Source organism: Dama dama, chromosome 18 (genome assembly GCF_033118175.1).
Source record: "Dama dama isolate Ldn47 chromosome 18, ASM3311817v1, whole genome shotgun sequence".
In the NCBI taxonomy this organism is placed as follows: Eukaryota; Metazoa; Chordata; class Mammalia; order Artiodactyla; family Cervidae; genus Dama; species Dama dama.
In genome coordinates this window covers 43,761,207-43,784,675 of record NC_083698.1, presented here as the reverse complement: position 1 = coordinate 43,784,675, position 23,469 = coordinate 43,761,207, and the positions used below count along the sequence as shown (strand labels likewise).

The following is a 23,469-nucleotide window of genomic DNA, read 5'->3' as shown; positions in this document are numbered from 1 at the left end:
CTAAATACCATCAATGAGAGGGCCATACAGAAAACAAAATGTAAGTGTTACATCAGAGGAGAGGTGATGTAACCACAAATGTTTGCCAGCAATTTTTTCTTCCTCTTCTTTCAATCTTGACCTTGAGAAAGTCCATCTGAGGCTTGCCTTCCTCTGTAGGGTCATTTTAACGGAAACTTACCCAACTTTCAACCCCTTCTAGCCTGCCGAAATTCCTTGCACTCACACACCTGTCCTAGAGCATGCTCTGCCATGATATTTAGCTTACTTTGTGAGAGCTCACCCTCTTGCTGGAAGTCAGAAACTCAAAACCCATTGACTGAACCTGACTCTGAGATGTGCTTTTGACTCTCATAATGTTGGTCTGCGCTGTGCTGAACAATATAACAACTTATTGGACAACTGATATTATAAAAAAATTCTGCCCTGTCTTGAGAAACTAGGAAAGCTAAGCAGCCGACCCTAGAGTCTCAGATTCAAATGGCCTCAGATACAGTGGCCTTCTTGTAAAAGTTGTCTATAAAGCTGTCTCCACCTTCTCAATTTCAACGTTTCCCCCAATTCCAATACTTACAAATGTTTTATTCCGCAAAGACTGCTCTTGTCAGTGTCATTAGTAACCCCCATACTTTCCAAATCTAGTGGTCTCTTCTCAGTTTTGTCTTACCCCACCTTTCAATAGATTTGACACAACCACCTTTATTTCTTGACATACTTTTTCCCTCCTCCTGGCTCTCATTTATATCCCATGTTCTGGGTTCTTCTCACTCTCCATCGCCGGTTCCTGTCCTCTGTCTCACTTCTAAAGTCAGGGCAGTCAGGACTGGCTCAGGGTCCTCTTCCCTATTTGTACATTCTTTCTAAATTATCCTATCCAGTCTCAGAGCTGTAAAAGCCATCTATTTACCATGCACACTAACGTTTTTTTCTAACTTGGACTTCTCTTTAGGAGTCCACATGTCCACATCTAACTGCCTGTCTAATTTGCCACTGCCTTCTGAATTTTTAATAAGCATCTTGAACTTCACTGTCACAAAAAACAATTTTTGGATTTCTGTCTTCCAAACTTCTTCCTTCTCCTCTTCTTCCTACCTCAGTAAATGGCGCCACCATCTGCTCTCAAAGCAAAAACCAGTAGCCCTCTCCCCACATTTAGTCCTGCTCCTGAAACACACCTCTGTAGTGGATGCTGTGACGTGCCCAGCAGAGCGGACGAGGGGACGTATGCCCAGAGCTGCTGGGTGTCCTGACAATGCAGCCCTCTGCCCTCTCTGGAAATTGTCCTCACCTGAAAAGAGCTACCTCACTCAAGGTCACCCCCCTTTCCTAGGGGCAAGAAGCCATACAGAGACAGATGTTTGAGGCTGAACTCCTAACACAGGGTTACTCTGGAAAGCCATCCCAGCTTCAGTGTTCCCCCCACTCCCACCCCAGGGAATCAGCTGAGGCTTCACTGAGACTGCATCACAGCCCAGCTTCTCCTTCTGCCCAGCCTGCTTCCTTCCTTTCCCTTTTCTTCCCTGCCGTGGGTGTTTACCCCAAGAGCCCTAAATAATACACTTATTTCACCCTGATCTCACTCTCTTAGAGTCAGCTTCCCAGGAAACCCAATCTGCAACACCATCCCATATTTATCCACCTTTTTCCATTTCCACTGACTATTCTAGTCTAAGCCACCACCTTCTCTTACCTTGACTACTGAAATAGCCTTCCCCCAATGCCCCTGTTAGTACTGTTTTCCTCACAACTGTCAGCTATCTTTTTAAATATTCAACTTGTTTTATCTTATTTCATTAGATGATATTTGATACAAAAATGTAATATGTGTGTGTGTGTATATATGTTTTGAACCTTTAATAAAAGTAAAAAATGAATGTAAAAAAAAACCATGATGCAGAAAATTTAGTATGAATGTAAATCTCACTAGATGTTCAAATTTGGTATAGTGCAAGGTTTTTTTTTATTTTTTTGGTATAGTGCAAGTTTTGTTCACACTATTTTGCATTTTTAAAAACTCAAATCACTTTGGTTTATATACATGCTATAAAGTATTGGCAACAAAATTCTTCAGATTCACAGTATTTTGGCTACATTATTTCTAACAGATATAGATTTACTTCCAGTTTAAAAGAAAAGAATATTTTTAAAATAGACAAAAGCATATTTACTGTTTGTACATAATCGAGACTCAATTAGTGGTTTCATCTAAAAATTTGTTTTTCATAAAATGCTGACATCGTCATTGACTACATCTATATATATGCATGCCTTCCACTTAATTAAGATCTGGAACTATTGAAGTTGCCTGTATATCTTTCCTTGATGATAACCCCTCCTAACTTTCCAGAAGTGATCACAATTGTGAGATTTGTTTTTATCATTCCTGTACGTAAATCTTTATAGCTTCACCATATAGGCAATTATCACTAAATAATAAAGAGATTAGTTTTGTTTTTGTTTTTCAGATTTATAAAAATGGAGCCATGGTGTACCTGCTGAGCTTGTGTTTTTCCCACTCAAAAGTATGTATCTAATATAATGTGATCATTTATGTTGATATTAGTTAATTAGGTTTATTCATTTCCATAATTATGGTAGTATTAATAGCATTTAATAAATTGATTATCCACATAAATAAATCCACTATTTATATATTCTCTGATGATAAATATTTGTATTTTCCATTTTTGTACATTTTTTTGGTGCTTATAGTTAAGAATGTCTCAGCATATATACCTAAAAATAGAATTGATGAATTTAGTATATGTAAAATGCTCAATTTTATAACATGCTGACAAATTATTTTTCAAAGTGATTATATCAAATTTTACTTTACCAACAGCATAAGAAGCCCTATTGCTGTACCTCATAGTAGTGCTTTAAATTTATGCCAATAAAATGGATATTATCATTGTGCAATTAATTTTAGAATTACTAAGGAAGTTGAGTAATCTTCAATGTGTGTACCATTTGTTTCTTTTTCTACTAAATTCCTGTACATATCTTTTGCTCATTTTTTTCCATTTTTTTGGCTGTTAGGAAGTTGATTTTCGAGTTCTTATATATTCAGTATTATTATTTCTTACCAGTAATAAAGTTAATAAATACTTTCTACCAGTTTGTAGCATCACTACAAACAAAGCTAGTGGAGGTAATGGAATTCCAGTTGAGCTATTTCAAATCCTAAAAGATGATGCTGTGAAAGTGCTGCACTCAATATGCCAGCAAATTTGGAAAACTCAGCAGTGGCCACAGGACTGGAAAAGGTCAGTTTTCATTCCAATCCCAAAGAAAGGCAATGCCAAAGAATGCTCAAACTACCACACAATTGCACTCATCTCACACGCTAGTAAAGTAATGCTCAAAATTCTCCAAGCCAGGCTTCAACAATACGTGAACCGTGAACTTCCAGATGTTCAAGCTGGTTTTAGAAAAGGCAGAGGAACCAGAGATCAAATTGCCAACATCCGCTGGATCATCGAAAAAGCAAGAGAGTTCCAGAAAAACATCAATTTCTGCTTTATTGACTGTGCCAAAGCCTTTGACTGTGTGGATCACAATAAGCTTTAGAAAATTCTGAAAGAGATGGGAATACCAGACCACCTGACCTGCCTCTTGAGAAACCTGTATGCAGGTCAAGAAGCAACAGTTAGAACTGGACATGGAACAACAGACTGGTTTCAAATAGGAAAAAGAGTACATCAAGACTGTATATTGTCACCCTGCTTATTTAACTTATATGCAGAGTACATCTGAGTCAGACATGACTGAGCAACTTCACTTTCACTTTTCACTTTCATCCATTGGAGAAGGAAATGGCAACCCACTCCAGTGTTCTTGCCTGGAGAATCCCAGGGACAGCGGAGCCTGGTGGGCTGCTGTCTATGGGGTCGCATAGAGTCGGACACAACTGACATGGCTTAGCAGCAGCAGCAGCAGCAGCAGTGCACATCATGAGAAACACTGGGCTGGATGAAGCACAAGCTGGGATCAAGATTGCCGGGAGAAATATCAATAACCTCAGATATGCAGATGACACCACCCTTATAGCAGAAAGTGAAGAACAGCCTCTTGATGAAAGTGAAAGAGGAGAGTGAAAAAGTTGGCTTCAAGATCAAGATTCAGAAAACTAAGATCATGGCATCCGGTCCCATCACTTCATGGCAAATAGATGGGGAAACAGTGGAAACAGTGGTTGACTTTATTTTGGGGGGCTCCAAAATCACTGCAGATGGTGACTGCAGCCATGCAATTAAAAGACGCTTGCTCCTTGGAAGGAAAGTTATGACCAACCTAGACAGTATATTAAAAAGCAGAGACATTACTTGGCCAACAAAAGTCCTTCTAGTCAAGGCTATGTTTTTCCCACTTGTCATGTATGGATGTGAGAGTTGGGCTATAAAGAAAGCTGAGCTCCAAAGAATTGATGCTTTTGAACTGTGGAGTTGGAGAAGACTCTTGAGAGTCCCTTGGACTGCAAGAAAATCCAACCAGTCCATCCTAAAGGAGATCAGTCCTGGGAGTTCATTGGAAGGACTGATGTTGAAGCTGAAACTCTAATACTTTGGCCACCTGATGTGAAGAGCTGACTCATTTGAAAAGACCCTGATGCTGGGAAAGATTGAGGGCAGGAGGAGAAGGGTACGGCAGAGGATGAGATGGTTGGATGGCATCACCGACTCAATGGACATGAGTTTGGGTAGGCTCTGGGAGTTGGTGTTGGACATTGGAGGCCTGGAGTGCTGCGGTTCATGGGGTTGCAAAGAGTCGGACATGACTGAGCGACTGAACTGAACTGAACCAGTTTGTGGCTTTTAGTTTTCTTTATGGAATATTTTGATGAACAGAAGTCTTTTTAATCTAGTTGTTTATTGTGTTTATTGATTATTTCCCTTATGATTTTTGTGTTTTATTCAATAAATATTTCCCACTTTCCTCGGTTATATTTTCTACCAAAAGTTAAATTTTTGCTTTTCACAGTTAAAACCCTTAATTCACCTGGAATAGATTTTTGTGTATAATATGAATAGATATCCAATTTCTTTTTTTCTCCAAGTGGCTAACTGTGAAGAACTGGGAAAGGTCTGAGACTTATCCTACTTGCCAATGGAGAAGCTAGTCTGCCACAGTCTTGTTGACACTGGCAGAATACATGAGACTCCTGGATCTCAGACAAAGGGCAGGATTTATTACTCACAGCACAGCAAACAGAGTGTTGGGTGTTGGTTTCTTTGGTCATGTTCCCAAACAGAGGGCTATGAGAAGAGGACTGGGTGGAACCTACAGTGCAGTGGTTTGTGTTATGGGAAAGGAAACAAAGTTTAGAGAACCTGAACCTTTTATAACGGGCAGTGAGTCAGCCTGATCTTTACCCCAGTGTGTGCTGAGTCGCTTTAGTAGTGTCCGACTCTGTAGCCCCATGGACCATAGCCCCCCAGGCTCCTCTGTCCATGGGATTTCCCAGGCAAGAATACTGGGGCGGGTTGCCATGCCCTCCTCCAGGGGATTTTCCTGACCTGGGCATTGAACCCATGTCTCTTAATGTCTCCTGCATTGGCGGGCGGGTTCTTTACCACCAGTGCCACCCGGGAAGCCCACTAGGGATACGTTATCTTCTCAGAAAACAATAAACAAACCTACTTTCTTATTCTGTAGGAAGACCCTATCTCTGTTTTTTCAGAGTAAGCTATACAAAGAGTTTTGAAAAGACAGCCTGGAAAAAGGCAGTCAATGTCTCTGCTCACAGGATGTTCAGAAACACAAGAGGCTCATGTAAAATTGTCTCCTAATAACAACCAATTTGGGGAGAATCAAATCTTAATGATACTGGGTTTTCCTATCAGTGAATATACCTCTATACTTGAAAACATTTTCTTTCAAGTTTTTCACTGAATTATATAATTTCCTTCATAAATGTTCTCTATATATTTTGCTTGATGTATTCTTGGGTAATATAAGTTATGTTAATGCTATTTTTTTGAAATTATGTTTTCTAATTGCTTGCTGCATGATAGAGAAATGCAGCTGTAAAAAAAAACTTTAAAGAACTTCTAAATTGTAAAGTAAATTAAACAAATAGAGAGCTTAGTGAATAACTATAAGGTGGCTACACTAGCAACCATCTGGGTCAAGAAACAGAACTTTTCCAGTCATATCACAACTCCCTCTATATGTCCCATTCAATTCAGTGCCCCCTCTCTTCCTCCAAAATAACTACTATCCTGACTTTCATAGCAATCTCACTCTTGCATTTCTTTATGCTGTACTTTAGTTTGCCTGTCTTTTTTTTAAACACCTTGTTGTCTTTTAACTCTCTTAATTTACAGATTCCCCCTCCATCCTTTCTTTTCCTTACACCTCATCTGTTGCAGAACTCAGTCTGTTGGACACAGAATTTTACGACCTGGATTTCGCTGTTTGCACACTTGTGATATAGTCAGTCTATCATGTTTCCCTGCCCACTGGATTTCCTAGAAACTGGCAGCTCAGTCCAGATGCTCCATCAGGATTAGGTTTGATTCCTTTAAGTTTTTCTTCAGGAAGTCTGGTTTTCACTCTTTTTAAAAAATAAAAATATCAGCAGCCACTGATATTCAATGTTTAGACTCATTAACTGTCAGTTGCAAAAAGACAATATTCTATTTCTCCCATTTTGCTTTTATGGATTACTTTAAATAACTGTTTGAGATGCTTCCTTTTCTCTATTAGCTGGTTATCCAATGGAACCGTTTATAAAGAATAGGCAGGAAAAGCACTTGAGTTTTCTATTTCCCCAGTTTTTTTTTAAAGAAATAGAATTTTATATATTGATCTTAAATCTAGTCATTCAATGAATCTCTTATAGATTCTAATAAGTTTTACCTGTATCTTTTATGAGGGCAGTTATAATTAAAAAATGATGACAGTTTCATTTTTCTTTTCAAATTCTTATCCCTTTTACTTCTATTTCTTGTTTTACTCTGCTGGCAAAGATAATGCAGTGTTGACAGAGGTAGTGATGGTGGGCTTATCTGTCTTATTCTTTATTTTAAGGGACTACTTTTTATATGTGATAATTATAAGCAGAAGTATATTATTTGGTAGAAATTGTTTCTTAGGTAAAGGAAAATTTTCCTCATTCCTAGTTTTGTAAAATTTCTTGTTATCATCAATGAGTTTTAAGTTTTATCAAATGATTTTTTTTGCACTTATCAGGTAATAATATGGTTTTTATCTTTTAGCCTCTTAATGTGGTGATTTAAATAAATATATTTTAGGAAGCCATTATTATTAACATATAAATGGGTCCAGTTTTCCTTTTTCAAACTGTCCACAAAATGAGTTGTAGAGGCATTGCTTCTATCTATCCTCTGGATAACTGTGTACTAGATTTAAGTAAATAGATTGTTCATTGAAAGTTTGATAGTTAACTTTCTTTGTGGGAGATTACCAGTTTTTTAAAAATCAGGTAAAACACATAAGGAAGTTAAAATTTTTTCTGTGTCCTTATATTTTATATGTTTCTTGTAAATAGTATACTGATGGGTTTTTAAAAATCCAATCCCCCCAAAATTTTTTTAACTGACAGTTTTAGTCTACTTATATTTATTAGCTTCTCTAATTTGTTTTTTTTTTCCTACCTTACATTGTGCTTATTTGTTCTGCTTTTTCTACATTTTTCTGTTTGCTTTTTTGGGGGGCCATCTTTTGTATTGATTTAGTGTTTTTTCTTTCTTATTTTACTTTCCCTCATTGAAGCTATATCTTCTATTGTTTACTTAACATTTTTATCATTGCTATTTAACTTTCTAAAAACAGCACAGAGAATACTATATAGTGGATCCACTTTGGAGTTATTTCACCTGAGTTTGAACCCAGCTCTTTGCTTACAAGCTGTGTGACCACTTTCTTTGCCACTTCATCTGTAAGCTGAGGATAACTATAATATCTAACTCAGAAAGTTGTTATGAAGGTTAAATGAGTTACTACATATGCCTGGTGCATTATAAACAATCAGTGGCTAGCTATTGTTCATCTATATCTCAGCTCTCTTCCCAATTAACACACATTTCTTCAACTCTGATCATCTCAATTAACATGCTATTGTTATCCAGTATTTTAGCTGTCCTTCTTAATCCCACAATTTAGATGTTTTATTATTATTTTGTACTATATTTGTTTAGATTTACTCACATATGCCCCAATTTCTTTGCTCTCTATTCCTTTTTGAATCTCAAATATTACTTGTTGACTCATTTTCAGAGATTTTTTCTGTGTTAGTTTATTGTGAGTAAATCCCCTTAGGTTTTGTTTATCTGAGAATGACTGTACTCCACCTTTGGTCTTAAAAAACTGTTTTGATGTATAAAATTGTACATCAACTATACTTCAATTTTTAAAAAAAATAATAAAAAAGTTTTGCTGAAACAGTTTCAGGCTGACAATTATTTTACTTCAGCACTTTGACTATATTATGCTAATATCTCTGGGATTTATTATCAGTCTAAAAGTTATTCTTTTGTAGATGGTATACCACTTCTCTTTAGTTACTTTTATGGTAGTTCTTCTATGGACTACACTTTTACTGCCATGTTTGAATTTACTTTTCATTTATCTTCCTTGATATCTTTTATGATTCCTATATGTGTGGATTCATATTTTTCACCACTTATGGCAATTTTTCAAACAACTTGGATTCAGATATTATCTTTCCCTTATTCTTTTACTCTTATTGGAACTCAAAATAGACATATATATCTTCCCTGATTCTGAACCTCTTTTCATTTTCCAACCCCTTGGCTTTGTGTATTTCATTCTGGGTAATTTCTTTAGATTTATGTTCTAGCTCACAACTTTCCCCTTCAGTTATACTTAATGTACATTTAATTTACAAACATATTTTAAATTCCAGTGATCATATTTTTCTAAGCATTTTTCTTCAGATCTATCTGGTTATATCTAATGGATTCTTTATATATTTTTTAGAAACCACTTTTCTTTCTTTTACATATAAAATATGATTACTTACATTCTCTATCTGGTGATTCCAATATCTAAAATATAAAATAATATGTTAATTATTTCTGATGATTCTGTCTGATGGTTTATTTGTGTGTTTAGTAATTTTAACATTGTGAGCACTTACTCCACTAAGCATAATTGGTGAGCCAGCTACCGGTGTTCTAGCAAGTTCACAGATTTCTTGGAGTTTCTTTTGACTATCCAGAGTCTGTAAGATTGAATTCCAGACTAGAGTTGGCCAATTTCATGGGTTAAAAATTTCAGAGAGTGTCTATTCCTCTTTTTCTTTTCTCTTTTTCACCCTATCTAGAATCAGTGTGGAGACAGAGTTCTTGATAGGCTTCTTTGCTTTGCTAGCTTGAATATTTTTCCTGGGCCACACTTATCTAAGGTTGTAGCCATCTTCAAGGGTACTGGTTTAGAGTATGGGGATTCTCAAATTTAGCCCATCTACTTCCAGCAGCCCAAAGCTTAACGTCCCATTCCTTTCTCCAATATATGGATTTTGCATTTGCTTACACTTTATGCTATTTTTTCCCCATTTATTTTTATTAGTTGGAGGCTAATTACTTTACATTTATGCTACTTTTTACTCTTTTTCTTTTTTTTATGCCTTTGGGATTTCTCTTACTTCCTTGCAAGCCACTGCTACTGCTAAGTCACTTCAGTCATGTCCGACTCTGTTCGACCCCACAGACGTCAGCTCACCAGGCTCCCCCATCCCTGGGATTCTCCAGGCAAGAACACTGGAGTGGGTTGCCGTTTCCTTCTCCAATGCATGAAAGTGAAAAGTGAAAGGGAAGTCGCTCAGTCGTGTCTGACTCTTAGCAACCCCATGGATTGCAGACTACCAGGCTCCTCCATCCACAGGATTTTCCAGGCAAGAGTACTCGGGTGGGGTGCCATTGCCTTCTCCATCCTTGCAAGCCAAGCCATGTCTTAAAACCAAGCTCATTGTAACAAAAGTAAACAAATGGGACCTAACTAGGCTTAAAAGCTTTTGCACTTCAAAGGAAACCATAAACAAAACAAAAAGACAACCTACAGAATAGAAGAAGATATTTGCCAACAAAGCAACTGACACAGGATTATTCTCCAAAATATACAAATAGCTCATGCGGCTCAGTATGAAAAAAGAAACAACCCAATCAAAAGAATTGAGTGGAAGATCTAAATAGACATTTCTCCAAAGAACTCATACAGATGGCCAAAAAGCATATGAAAAGATGCTCGACGTCACTAATTATTAGAGAAATGCATATCAAAACTACAATGAGGTATCACCTCACGTTGGTCAGAATGGCCATCATCAAAAAGTCTACAAACAGTAGACTGGAAAGAGTGTGGGAACCCTCCTACATTATTAGTGGGAATGTAAATTGGTACAGTCAATATGGAGAACAGTATGGAGGCTCCTTAAAACACTAAGAATAGAGCTACATTAGATCCAGCAATACCACTCCTGAGCATATATCTAGAGAAAACCATAATTCAAAAAGATACTGCACCCCAGTGTTCACTGAAGCACCATTTACAATAGTCAGGACATGGAAGCAACCTAAATGTCCATCAAGAGGAACAGATAAAGGAGATGTGGCACACAGACACAATGGAATATTACTTAGCCATAAGAAATGATGAAATAATGCCATATGCAGTGACATGGATAGACTTAGAGACTGTCATACTGAGTGAAGCAAGACACTTCACTTCAGACAAAGACAAATATATGATACTGTTTATATGCAGAATATAAAAAAATGGGAGTAAGAAACCTATTTACAAAACAGAAATTGAATCACAGATATAGCAAACAAACTTATGGTTACCAAGTGGACAGGGGAGGGATAAATTGGGAGATGGGGATTAATATATAGATTCACTATATATAAAGTAGATAATCAACAAGGACCTAGTGTATAGCACAGGGAACTATACTCAGTACTTTGTAATAACCTTAATGGGAAAAGCATCTGAAAAATAATAGATATAGGGATATGTATAACTAAATCACTTCGCTATACACCTGAAACTAACACAACATTATAAATCAACTATGTTCCAATGTTAAATTAAAAAAAAAAAGGTTACTGTAATTTATTTATTTATTTTTTTGCATGTTAATCTAGTCTTTAATTAAGACTTTGCAAGATGAAAATGTCCAACTGCTTTTTATTTTTTTGCAAAAAGTAGTGACACTTGGTAATATATATATATATATTTAAACTTATTTACCAAGTGGCCTATTGTTTTATACCTGATAGGGTTTTTCTTTTCTTTTGTAGTGGTTTTTGCCATACCTTGACATGAATCAGCCATGGAGGATCATTGTAATTTATTAAAAATCTGGTAGTATTGTGTTAGGAAGGCCTTTTAGAGTATCCAGCTGATACCTGCTAGGAGCACAAGCAAAGAATAATCTTTTAAAAATATAAAATAGTTTCCATCTCTCCCCTATTAAGACCCTCAGATGGCTTTCTCTAATACTTAAAAAATGCACCAACCATTCTGGCCTACCAAGCCAGAAGCTGGTTTCTAAAGTTCCTATCCCCTCCCTGCCATCTGCTGCTCCTCACCTAGAGTGACCTTATTCCTGCCTTAGAGCCATTACACTAGTGGCTCCCCCTGTGTGGCATATCCTTCTCTTTCTTCTCATGGCTGGCTCTTCTTATCATTCAGGTCTCACCTTAAATGCCACCTTTTCATAGCACCCTTCCTTGATTCATTTCCCTATTTCTGCATCACATCACCTTGTTATAATTCTCTCTAGAACACCTCCCCTTCACCAATCACAGCCTTGTCATGGTGAAGGGACTTGAATAACTCAATGAAGCTATGATCCATGCCATGCAGGGCCACCCAAGACAGACAGGTCATAGTGAAGAGTTCTTACAATATTATGGTCCACTGGAGAAGGGAATGGCAATCCACTCCAGTATTCTTGCCTCGAGAACCCCATGAACAGTATGAAAAGGCAAAAAGATATGACAATAGAAAATGAGCCCCCCATGTTGAAAGATGTTCAATATGTTACTGGAGAAGAGCAGAGGGCAATTACTAATAGTTCCAGAAAGAATGAAGCAGTTGGGCCAAAGCAGAAACGATGCTCAGTTGTGGAAAGTAAAGTCCTATGCTGTAAAGAACAATATTGCATAGGAACCTGGAATGTTAGGTCCATGAATGAAGGTAAATTGGATGTGGTCAAGCAGGAGATGGCAAGAGTGAACATCAATATCTTAGGAATCAGTGGACTAAAATGGACAGGAATGGGCGAATGTAATACAGATGACTATTATATATATATCTACTACTGTGGGCAAGAATCCCTTAGAAGAAATGGAGTAGCCTTCATAGTTAACAAGAGAGTCCGAAATGCAGTACTTGGCTGCAACCTCAAAAATGACAGAACGATCTCGGTTCATTTCCAAGGCAGACCATTCTACATCAGAGCAGTCCAAGTCTATGCCCCAACCACTGATGCTGAAGAAGCAGTTGACTAATTCCGTGAAGACCTATGACACCTTCTAAAACTAACACCAAAATAAGATGTTCTTTTATCATAGGGTATTGGAATGCAAAAAGTAGGAAGTCAAGAGATATCTGGAATAACTGGCAAGTTTGGCCTTGGAGTACAAAGTGAAGCAGGGCAAAGGCTAACAGAGTTTTGTCAAGAGAACATGACAGTCATAGCAAACACTGTTTCCAATAACAGGAGAGATGACTGTGACTCTACACATGGACATCACCAGATGGTCAATACCAAAATCAAACTGATTATATTCTTTGCAGCCAAAGATGAAGAAGTTCTATACAGTCAGCAAAAACAAACCTGGAGCTGACTGTAGCTCAGATCATCAGCTCCTTATTGCAAAATTCAGGCTTAAATTGAAGAAAGCATGAAAAACCACTAGGCCATTCATGTATGACCTAAATCAAATCCCTTATGGTTATACAGTGGAGGTGATGAATAGATTCAAGGGATTAGATCTGGTAGATACAGTGCATGAAGAACTATGGACGGAGGTTCATAACATTGTACAGAAGGCAGGGACCAAAACCATTCCAAAGAAAAAGAAATGTAATAAGGCAAAATGGTTATCTGAGGAGGCTTTACAAATAGCTGAGGAAAGAAGCAAAGTGAAAGGCAAGGGTGAAAGCAAAAGATGGCCAACTGAATGCAGAGTTCCAGAGAATAGAAAGGAGACAAAGAAAAAGCCTTCTTAAATGAACAATGCAAAGAAATAGAGGAAAACAACAGAATGGGAAAGAGTAGAGATCTCTTCAAGAAAATTGGAGAGATCAAGGGAACATTTCATGCAAAGATTGGCATGATAAAGAACAGAAATGGTAACGACTTAACAGAAGCAGAAGATATTAAGGAGAGGTGGCAGGTATACACAGAATTATTAAAAAAAAAAAAACTCTTAATGACCCAGATAACCATGATGGTGTGGTTACTAATATAGAGCTAAACATCCTGGGCTGTGAAGTCAAGTAAGACTTAAGAAGCATTGCTACGAAAAAAGCTAATAGAAACAATGGAATTCCAACCGAGCTATTTAAAATCCCAAAAGATGATGCTCTGAAAGTGCTGCACTCAATATGCCAACAAATTTATAAAGCTCAGCAGTGGCCACAGGACTGGAAAAGGTCACTTTTCATTCCAGAAAGGCAATGCCAAAGAATGTTCATACTACCATACATCTGTGCTCATTTCACATGCTAGTAAGGTTATGCTCAAAATCCTTCAAGCTAGGCTTCAACAGTACATGAACTGAGAACTTCCAAATGTACAAGCTGGGTTTAAAAAAGGCAGAGCAGTCAAAGATCAAATTGCCAATATTTGTTGCATCATGGAGAAAGCAAGGGCATTCGAGAAAAACTTCTGCTTTATTGACTACACTAAAGTCTTTCACTGTGTGGATCACAACAAATTCTTAAAGAGAAAGCTTAAGAATTTTATGTGTGAAAAATTCTTAAAGAGATGGGAATATCAGACCACATTACGTGTCTCTTGAGAAACCTGTATGCAGTTAGAACTGGAAATGGAACAACAGACCGGTGCAAAATTGGGCAACAAGTATGACAAGGCTGTATATTGTCACCCTGCTTATTTAACCTGTATGCAGAGTACATGTGAAATGCCAGCCTGGATGAATCACAAGCTGGAATCAAGATTGCTAGCATAAGTATCAACAACCTCAGATATGCAGATGACACCGCTCTAATGGCAGAAAGTGAAGAGGAACTAAAGAGCTTCTTGATGAGGGTGAAAGAGGAGAGTGAAAAAGTTGGCTTAAAAAACTCAACATTCAAAAAGCAAAGATCATGGCATCTGATCCCATTACTTCATGGCAAACAGAAAAGGAAAAAGTGGAAGCAGTGACAGATTTTATTTTCTTGGCTTCCAAAATCACTGGAGATGGTGATCAAAGCCATGAAATTAAAAGATGTTTGCTCCTTGGAAGGAAAGCTATGACAAACCTAGACAGTGTATTAAAATGCAGAGATATCACCTTACTGACAAAGGTCCATACAGTCAAAGGTATAATTTTTCCAGTAGTCAAGTATGGATGTGAGAGTTGGACCATAAAAAGGCTGAGTGTCAAAGAACTGATGCTTTTGAATTATAGTGCTGGAGGAGACTCTTGAGAGTCCCTTGGACAGCAAGAAGATCAAACCAGTCAACCCTATTAGAAATCAATCCTGAATATTCATTGGCAGGACTGATATCGAAGCTGAAGCTCCAATACTTTGGCCACATGATGGGAAGAACCAACACATTGATGCTGGGAAAGACTGAAGACAAAAGAAGCGGGAAGCAGAGGATGAGATGGTTAGACAGCATCATCAACTCAATGGACATGAATCTGAGCAAATTCTGGGAGATAGTGAAGGACAGAGGAGCCTGGCGTGCTGCAGTCCATGGGACACAGAGTCGGACACAACTTAGCAAGAGAACAACAACAATAAGAACAACTAGCGCATCTATTGTTATTAGCAGACATTTCCCTATTTATTATCTCTTTTCCTACCAGAACATGAGACCCATAGGAGCAGGGATCTTATGTTTCTGGTTCACCACTATCTTTCCCAGGCTTTAGAATAATTCCAGACACACAGTAAGGACTCTGCATGTTTGGCAAATGATTGGAGCTGAGTACTGGCAATATCATCTCTGTAGACAGACCTAGGCTCTCCAGGGCTCCACTGTGCCCACTACTTCCTATTATCTCAGCAGCCCAGCTTGCTTTGCTCTGTGACTTACTTATCTCCCTGGCTCTAGTAGGTATTCGAGTTTTAAATCCCTACTCATAATGTTACTTTAATTATCTTTGACATTTTGAGAGCCAAGGCCATGTTTATGTCTCTTTTCTTCTTCAATGTCTTGCAAATAGTAGGGGGGAAGGAATTAAATTCATTGAATATATTGCCTACTAGTCAAGCACCAGCATAGCACTATACCTTAATTTATAGCCTCACAACATCACTATAGAGCCAGACTTTATTATTTGTGTTCATTCAATAGGTGAGGACACCAAGGCTTAGAGCTGTTTAGAGTTATGCAGTAAACGAAGGATCTGGCATTAGGACCTACCCAGACAACACATACTCAAAATGAACTACTGCAAAACTGCTGCTCGTGTCTAGGGAACAGGTGACTGTTTCAATATGCAAGAGCCAAGGTGGAGCAACTAATTGGGTATTTCAGAATATTTCAGGCCAAGTTTTACTTAACAGTCTGGCTATTCACTTCTCAATTTCACTCCACTGAACCTATGAAGGTTTAGCTTGAGGTGTGTCTCTACTTGGTGAGGAGAGGCCTTGGAGGTATTAATCATGCCTTTCGCATGATGAGGGTCCTGCACACCCAATAAATGTCTGCTCTTGGCAAATATTATAGAATCTGACAGCAAGGAGATTTTTCAAAGATGGTTATTTCAGTCAAATCATCACCTGTCACTGGATCACTGAACAAAGACAGACGCTGAATACAACGAATGTACGCCACAACACCAAACAATCTTTTAAATAACAAAATCTTATTTTTATTTTTTTACAGAAATTCAGATATTCCAACAAATTTCTTTACATTTCCTGGACCTTAAAAAATTACACACAACTTTTGGACGCAATACAACAGAACAGAATGAGAAAGGGAGTCACTTTTTTTTTTAAAAAAGATAAAAACATACTTCTTATACCTAATTAACATTTAGTGATTTACATGTGTTTTACCTATGTACAAATGGTACACTGTCAATGACCCATCTTCAGAGCACTATGGTATGCTAAATTACACTTAGGTTTTATGGAAAACAACTTCTTAAAAACACTTGCATGTGGATAGGAAGCACTTTTCCATTTTCATAAACATCACTATTAGTGTTGTAGGACTCCCCATGGAATCTACAGTTTACACGGATTAGAGAAAGCCAATACCTTCTATTGTTATTGTAGGTAAAGTAGAGAGGTACCTCCCTTAACTAAAAGATGAATTCTTGAAAAGTTGTGTGTAATTAAATTTAGTAAGTAGGGTGTTTTGAATGCAGAGGGAGAGCTAATATTTAAAGCAACAAATAACTCCCAGAACAGCTAATACTTTAGAGATAATAAGTACTCCCCTAATGCGTTTCTTTAGAAAATCCATATCTTTGTGAATTGCATTTCACTTATTTGACTGTATCTGTAATATACTTTTTAGCCATTTGAAACATAAAACTCATTTGGGGTGAAAAGATGCTAATACCAGTGACATTTGACAAAACTAGGGGTGTGAGACAGGATAAAAGAAATCAACCATGATCTGTATCTTGGTTGATTCTTCTTGTATTACTCTCCACTGTTCCAATAATATATACTAAATGGATCTTAATTTTGAGTTCAAAAAATGAAGGCATTCTACAATGTTCATGTTTTCTGCTCAGGTATAGAATATGGTTTGGCTTATATTGATAACTCCTGCACATACATTTTAGCTTGTGTCATTCTCAAGCAATTGGCTACTTCAATATTAAATATTTTTCTGTTGTTGCATATTGCAGGATATGTGATAAGGGTGATGGTGGGGGACGCCTGGGAGCAAAAGATCGTTGAAGACAACTAATCATTTGTCACTACTTCTAAATGCCAATCAACTAAAAACAAACAAACAAACAAAAACTGTGTTCTTGAAACTAAACTTAGTAAACAAAAAGACAACTTACTCCTACCAAGTTTTTTTGACCTGTATTAAGTATATATTCATTTAGTTCTAAGGCTATTAAATTATTATGTATTTTATTAGTACCACTTACTATCATTTAGAAATAGGTTTAATGGAATGGTGTTTTTTTAAAATAAAAATGAGTGCCTGTCAGTAAGGGAAAGAAAGGATATGGATTTCTGATGATATGACAAAGAAAAAGAAAAAGAAGATATTTTAGATGTTTATTTGTAAAGTATATTAAATTCTTATACATATTACTAGGGGCAATTAGAAAAAGTGTTTATTTGATAGCAGCCTATATATTACATGTGCGCATTCAAGGTGAAAATGAGCTTTCTATATTTTTCAGAGTTCCTTGATGCTATTTCCTGAAAGATAGGGAAATCTATGTTGCTCAGGAACCTATGATGTAAAGATGTACTTCCTGTAATATACAGCTTGATGGAGTAATAGTATATGTCAGAAACACTTTCTCAGTAATAACTGGTACAGACAGATTAAACTGAACAAAGACTCAGTAAAAAGTTTGAAGCGTTAACATCTCTTAACTGAGTGGTTGTAACTAATCACACAGTGACATAAATGAACGGCAGAGATGGGAACCAAAGGTCATGGCTCCTATGAAAATATTCAGAGGCATTTTCTAAATGTTTCCTCAATAACTGATGGTTGATCAGCCTCTTGGCTATTGAGATAGGAATAATTTAGGATGTACTGCCTTTTTTAAAATAATGTTGAAAGATTAAAGCTTTTTGTTTTCTGTTTGATTAAAAAAGGACAGTTTACAAACCTCAGTACATATATATTTTACATGTTAATTCTAGCACATTTATATTCCTCTTCCTTAAAATATTTCCTGAATGTGATTTCTCATGAATGTCATCTGCTCTCATTCAATGATAGTTTCCAGTGAGCTGGTGTTTAATCCGTGATTGTATCTCCTTTCAGGAAAATCACTCCCATCTCTGCTGATCTAGGTTTAGTAGATGCTTTGACAGTTGGATCCTTCACTCTCGCCGGTATCCATCTCGGTACTCTGATCTCTCCCAAGCGTTTTCCTTCTCGATGCTGATGTACAAAAGCTGTTATTCAATTAGTTTAGCTGTTATTTGATTTGTTTTGTGCTCATTCTAGAGAATATTGGCTTAGCAGAACTGCAGAGGGGGGTGGGGGGATGGGCAAGAGAAAGAGAAAAGAGAGAAAGAACAAATGCATCATTTTCTGTCCTCAAGATTTTTGTGCATATTTGTCAAGGAAAAACCATACCAACAAATGCACCTTAGATCTGTTATCAAACAAGACTGAAAAGAGTGAGGTTTCTGGTCCATTAAACAAACAGCACAGCCTTCCTGGTGAGGGGGGAGGGTCCCCTGATAATTCAGGTATGCATATTCCCTGCATGTGGATGAAGATTACAGGCTGCTTTGAAGGAGCAAGGAAGAATGTAAATGATCCCATGCATCACCGATTTTTCTGCCTGGCACAGAAAATGCCTCACTTGAGTGTTTTCCTTTTCCTTCCAAGTTTTATTTATTATTGAATGAACATTATAACAGTTTCAAAAGGAGTGACTATAGAGATGAATCATCCACAATCCAACCACTTTGAGACACCAGCTGTTTTCTTCCCATTTCTCTTTCTGTTCCTTATCTAAGGTGTGCACTTATTTGATATAGTTGGAATCACAGCATAGATGACATTTTCAATACAATATTAAAAACAGTTTCCTATATTTCCACTCTCTCCATCATCAGCAGCAGTTTCTCATGACTGCATTATATTCCATTCCATTCTCATTTCTCTCCAGGCCACGCTCAATATTCCACCCTCTATGATTTCACCACGTCAGATACATAGGTACGTTTCTGTTTCTTTTGTTACTATCGAAAATGAATATTTTTGCATATGAAACTTGACTTGTTCTTTTAAATTCTTTTCTTTAGGACAAATGCTCAGGGGAAGGCTGCTTTTCCTTTTCTGCAACATATTAGGGACTGTGCCTGTATTGACAGAGACCACAGATGGTGTGATCTCCTCCATCCTCTGGCTAATTTTCATAGATTTTGGCACTGCTAACCAGGAGTTAGGGGTACCTTATACATTGTGAAGATGGGCCAATGCACCTAGTAGCTCAGATTGGGGCTGACAGAAAATAATCTGTTGGATTTTGAATCACAGAGCGCTTAGAAACACAAATTATAATAAAACAATTGGCCCATTATTCAGTTATAGTCCTCATCCCACATTTTAAGATAAGATTATGCTTTCTGCATAAGTGCAAGAGAAACCCCTGAAAGATTCTGTCGTTGTTTCTAGAATTTATCCCCTGTTGGCTTCCAACAGGCATTTAAAAAATCTTAACGCACATTATGATTTTTAACGAACTTCTCTCAGTCAGAGAATTTGCTTTAATGTACCCAGACTACACAGGGGATAATTGAAATGTGATCATGCCATAATGATTATTAGTCTGTAACGATTCTCTGAGCTTGAATCATGCTGGCAGAGGCCCTCTGGAAGGGAATGCTTTCTTCAGATAAGCAATGTAAGCCAGCAATCCAAGGATCTGACATAGTGCCCCAGGGCACTTCTGAACTTGAGTGGTCTCTGCTACAGTGTCATGGAGGTACTCTGGCTCGATGGCATCCAAAGTTGGGCTTGTGGGTCCATGATTCCACTGCCCCAGCTCATAATTCGCTCATTCTGCATCATTTTCTATTTAAAATCCACAAAACTGAAAGTCTGGGTTTTCCAGCAAGATTTGTGAAAGGTGCTACCTGGGGAGGGAGAAGGAGAGGAGTGGGTGGGGTTGCAAATGTTAGAAGGAGAATAGGGAAATGGTGATGAAAAGTGACCCTGCATGTGGAAGTGCGCTTCTCAGCATACCCATGTGATGCAGGAGACAAGGGAGACAAGAGGGGGTCCCCATTGTATTGAGGTTCACAAATGAATATACCCCTGATTTAATGATAGAAAATTCTGCTTTGGTTGAACCATTTGTTTCTAGGTAGCGCTAGTGGTAAAGAACCCGCCTGCCAGCGCAGGAGACATGAGACGTGAGTTCGATCCCTGGCTTGGGAAGATCCCCTGGAGGAGGGCATGGCAACCCACTTCAGTATTCTTGCCTAGAGAATCCCATGGACAGAGGAGCCGGAAGGGCTATGGTCCATAGGGTCACAGAGAGTCGGACACGACTGAAGTGACAGCACACACTCACACAGAACCCAAGACTCCCGCTTTTTCTCTCCCCGGTGCTAAGCTGCCTGACTTGGCATTATAACAACACATTGGGCTGGGAAGAGAGCAGACAGGGGTGGAAGGGCTTCAGATCAGCCCTTAGAGCTCTGACATCCAAGCCTGGGGAGAAAGGAACTTTCTAGAGGAAAAGCATCTTCCTGGGAAGATTCTGAGCTTTCTTGTACAAAGGGAACCTCTGTGGCCAGTCTCACAGAGTTTCCTATTTATGCCCCACCATCCTGGCCCACAGCTGAGGGGCAGACCAGGACAAGTCTTTCATCACCAACCCTTCCTGGATCTGCTCTGGTCATGGGTCACAGGTAGCCACTGCGTAGCCAAATGCCTCATTGGATCCTTCACTGCAATCTCACCATCAATTTCTCAGCTCTTCCTTCTTAAAGCTCTCTTCTTTGTTGACCACTGTCAGCATGGGGCCTACACTCCCCAACCCTGGTGCTAACCTTGGGAAGGAAGCTGAGGAGTGAATGGGAAAAGAGAGAGTGAGGCCTTTGAGCCAGACCTGGACAAAGGGAGGCAAGTGGGTCTCTTTGCATACGAGATTCAAGGAGGTGCTCACTCTCAGGGTTGTGCAAACACAGGACAAGGGCCTCCTTAAATTTTGCATACTAGGCACATTGGCCTCACCCTAGTCCCAGTCCTGCTGTGAGCGCAGGCTGCACGGTCACCAGGTCCCTTGCGGAAGCTGGCTGGGCTGGGGTTACTCAGACATGGCTCCTACTGTGTATTCTTTCTTCCTAGAAAGACTGATTCCACCATGCAACAGGAACCCCAGGGCATGCAAGAATTCTGCAGCATGTGCCAGGCTGAAAAAATCAGCACTTGTGTTCCAGGGGTGATCAGAACATCAACACTCCCCACTCAATGCCAGGACAACACTCTGTAGAAGCAGTGCAGTGAGAATGCTACTATGATTACTTAAATGACCTGCACAAAGAATTTTCCACCTGAAGGCTTGGAGGGGCTAGCCCTTCAAACAGATGTGTGAAGCTGGCAGGGTTTTCCCCTCCAGATGTTGCTGTCACTCCTTCTAATGATTCTGAGACACCAGGGCCGTCTGCAGAACTTGGTGGCAGCATTAGCATGGTTACACTGTGATCTTTGCTTTATAAAACTTTCTGCTTTTTTCAAAATTCTTGCTAACATTTCCCACGCACCATGGATGTTGCACAGCTCAGGGGAGTCAGTTTAAAAGCTGTCATCTTCTCCTAGGTTTGTACAGAGCAGGACTGAATAAATAAGTCATTCAGTGCGGCTGTGGATCTTTGTTCAGTTGGGTTTGTCCTTGTACCATGTCATGGGCTCTGAGGCACCCTTGTTCCATTTCCAAAGGGCTCTTTGCAAACCCTTTTCGAAGCTGTCATTTGAATCACTGCTCATGAGAGCAGCATTTATAATGGCCACATTGTCCACATTATCTAAATGCTGTGGTATCGCTGGGTTTTCATTGTGTTTGCCGGCTCTGAAAGGTCTCCTGGACCTGCTTCTGCAGATTGTTCCCATCTGACCTATTCCGTAGGGGCTTGGAGCTCCCGCTGTCAGGACAGCTGAGGGGCAGGCACTGAGTAAGAAAACTGCTTGGTGGGGGCGGTCAGGCTTTTAGCAGAATGGTGTGCTAAATCGTTGTTGTGAAAACGAGGAAGGGTGGAACTCCAGGCTGGTTTCCCTCCTTGGCCCTACAGCCTTTGTCATTTTCTCCCCCTCTGTCGTTTCAAGCTGTGCTCACCTCTAACAACGCTTTCTGACACCCTTCATCTTCGGGAGGTTGAATATGCCCCCCCTGGAAATAACACCTCACCTTCTAGGCCCTCAGGAGCTCTACAGGATCTGCCCCTTGGTAGGGGTGGCAGGGGGAGAGCTGGCTACATATTCTCCACATTCCTCTCACTGAGAGGTGGGTTTATGTTCCCTTCCCCTTCAATCCGGGCTTTAAGAGTATCAGCGGTTTGCTTTTTAATGTGGTAAACAAACAAACAAACAAACACACAGAATACAATCTACCGTCTGTCATTTTGAAGTGTGTAGTTCAGTAGTGTTCAGTAAATTCACATTGTTGTGAAACAGATCTCCAGGGCTTTCCATAATGCAAGCCTGAAATTCTATACCCATTATACAACATCCCCTCTCCCTCAGTAACATACCCCCATCCCTCAATAATCACCATTCTGTTTCCCCTTTCTATGAATTTGATGTCTTTAGATAGCTCCTGTAGGGGGAATTATACAGTATTTGTCTTTTTGCAACTGGTAGATTTCACTTAGCCTAGTATCCTCAGGGTTCGTCTATGCTGTAGCATGTGACAGGATCTCCTTATTTTCTAAGGTGGAATAATACTCCACTGTATGTATGGACCACATTCTGCTCATCCGTTCATCTGTTGATGGGCATTTGTTCCCACCTTTTGCGTATCGTGTGCAGTGCTGCTATGACATAGGTGTGAAGATACCTCTTCAGGACCCTGCTTTCAATTCTCCTGGATACACACCCAGAAATGGGACTGCTGGATCATATGGTAGCTCTATTTTTAGCTTTTTGAGGAACCTCCATGCTATTTTCTTTTGTGTGTGTGTGTGGTTTTTTTTCATAGTATTTTCTACTGTACTGTTTCATAATCCCACTCACAGTGCACAAAGATCCAATTTCTTCATATCTGTCTGACATTTTAAAATTTCTGTTTTGAGAGAAGCCATCCTGATGGGTGTGAGGTGATAAGTGTAGTTTTGATTTGCATTTTTCTGATCATCAGTGATGTTGAGAGCCTTTAGAGCACTGGCAATTTCCAATCTCTCTGCTGGGGTGACCACATGAAGAGGTCCAGGTAGCACAGGGAGAGGGAGACTGGTCCAGCTGAGCTCACCTTTCCAGCCATCCCTGCAAGGGGCCTACCTGTGAGTGAGCCTCCTTGGACCCTCCATACTCCTGATCGCCAGAGTGACCCTAGTTGATGCTACATGGAGCAGAAGAACTGCTCAGTTAAACCCTTCCCAAATTCCTGATCCACACAA

The 23,469-nt window shown here is 39.0% G+C and overlaps 1 protein-coding gene and 1 long non-coding RNA gene across 6 annotated transcripts in view; one reads left to right on the top strand and one right to left on the bottom strand.

Moving 5' to 3' along the window:
- The window catches only part of LOC133072203 (uncharacterized), a 28,903-nt gene extending 21,878 nt beyond the window's left edge, over positions 1–7,025 (top strand). The window contains exons 6-8 of one of the 2 annotated variants that reach the window (XR_009696668.1): positions 2,466–2,522; positions 3,119–3,266; positions 3,381–7,025. This is a non-coding gene — a long non-coding RNA (uncharacterized LOC133072203). Of the gene's footprint in view, positions 1–2,465; positions 2,523–3,118 lie in introns of both variants that reach the window. The other variant, XR_009696667.1, reaches the window with a different exon arrangement.
- The window catches only part of LHFPL3 (LHFPL tetraspan subfamily member 3), a 630,765-nt gene that overhangs the window by 60,001 nt on the left and 547,295 nt on the right, over positions 1–23,469 (bottom strand). Inside the window, exon 3 of one of the 4 annotated variants that reach the window (XM_061165191.1) lies at positions 16,034–18,363. The exons of the other annotated variants lie outside the window; for them this stretch is intronic. Coding sequence (XP_061021174.1) covers positions 18,335–18,363 — 29 coding nt within the window. The 3' untranslated portion in view covers positions 16,034–18,334. Of the gene's footprint in view, positions 1–16,033; positions 18,364–23,469 lie in introns of those variants that run through there. 4 annotated transcript variants of the gene reach the window in all.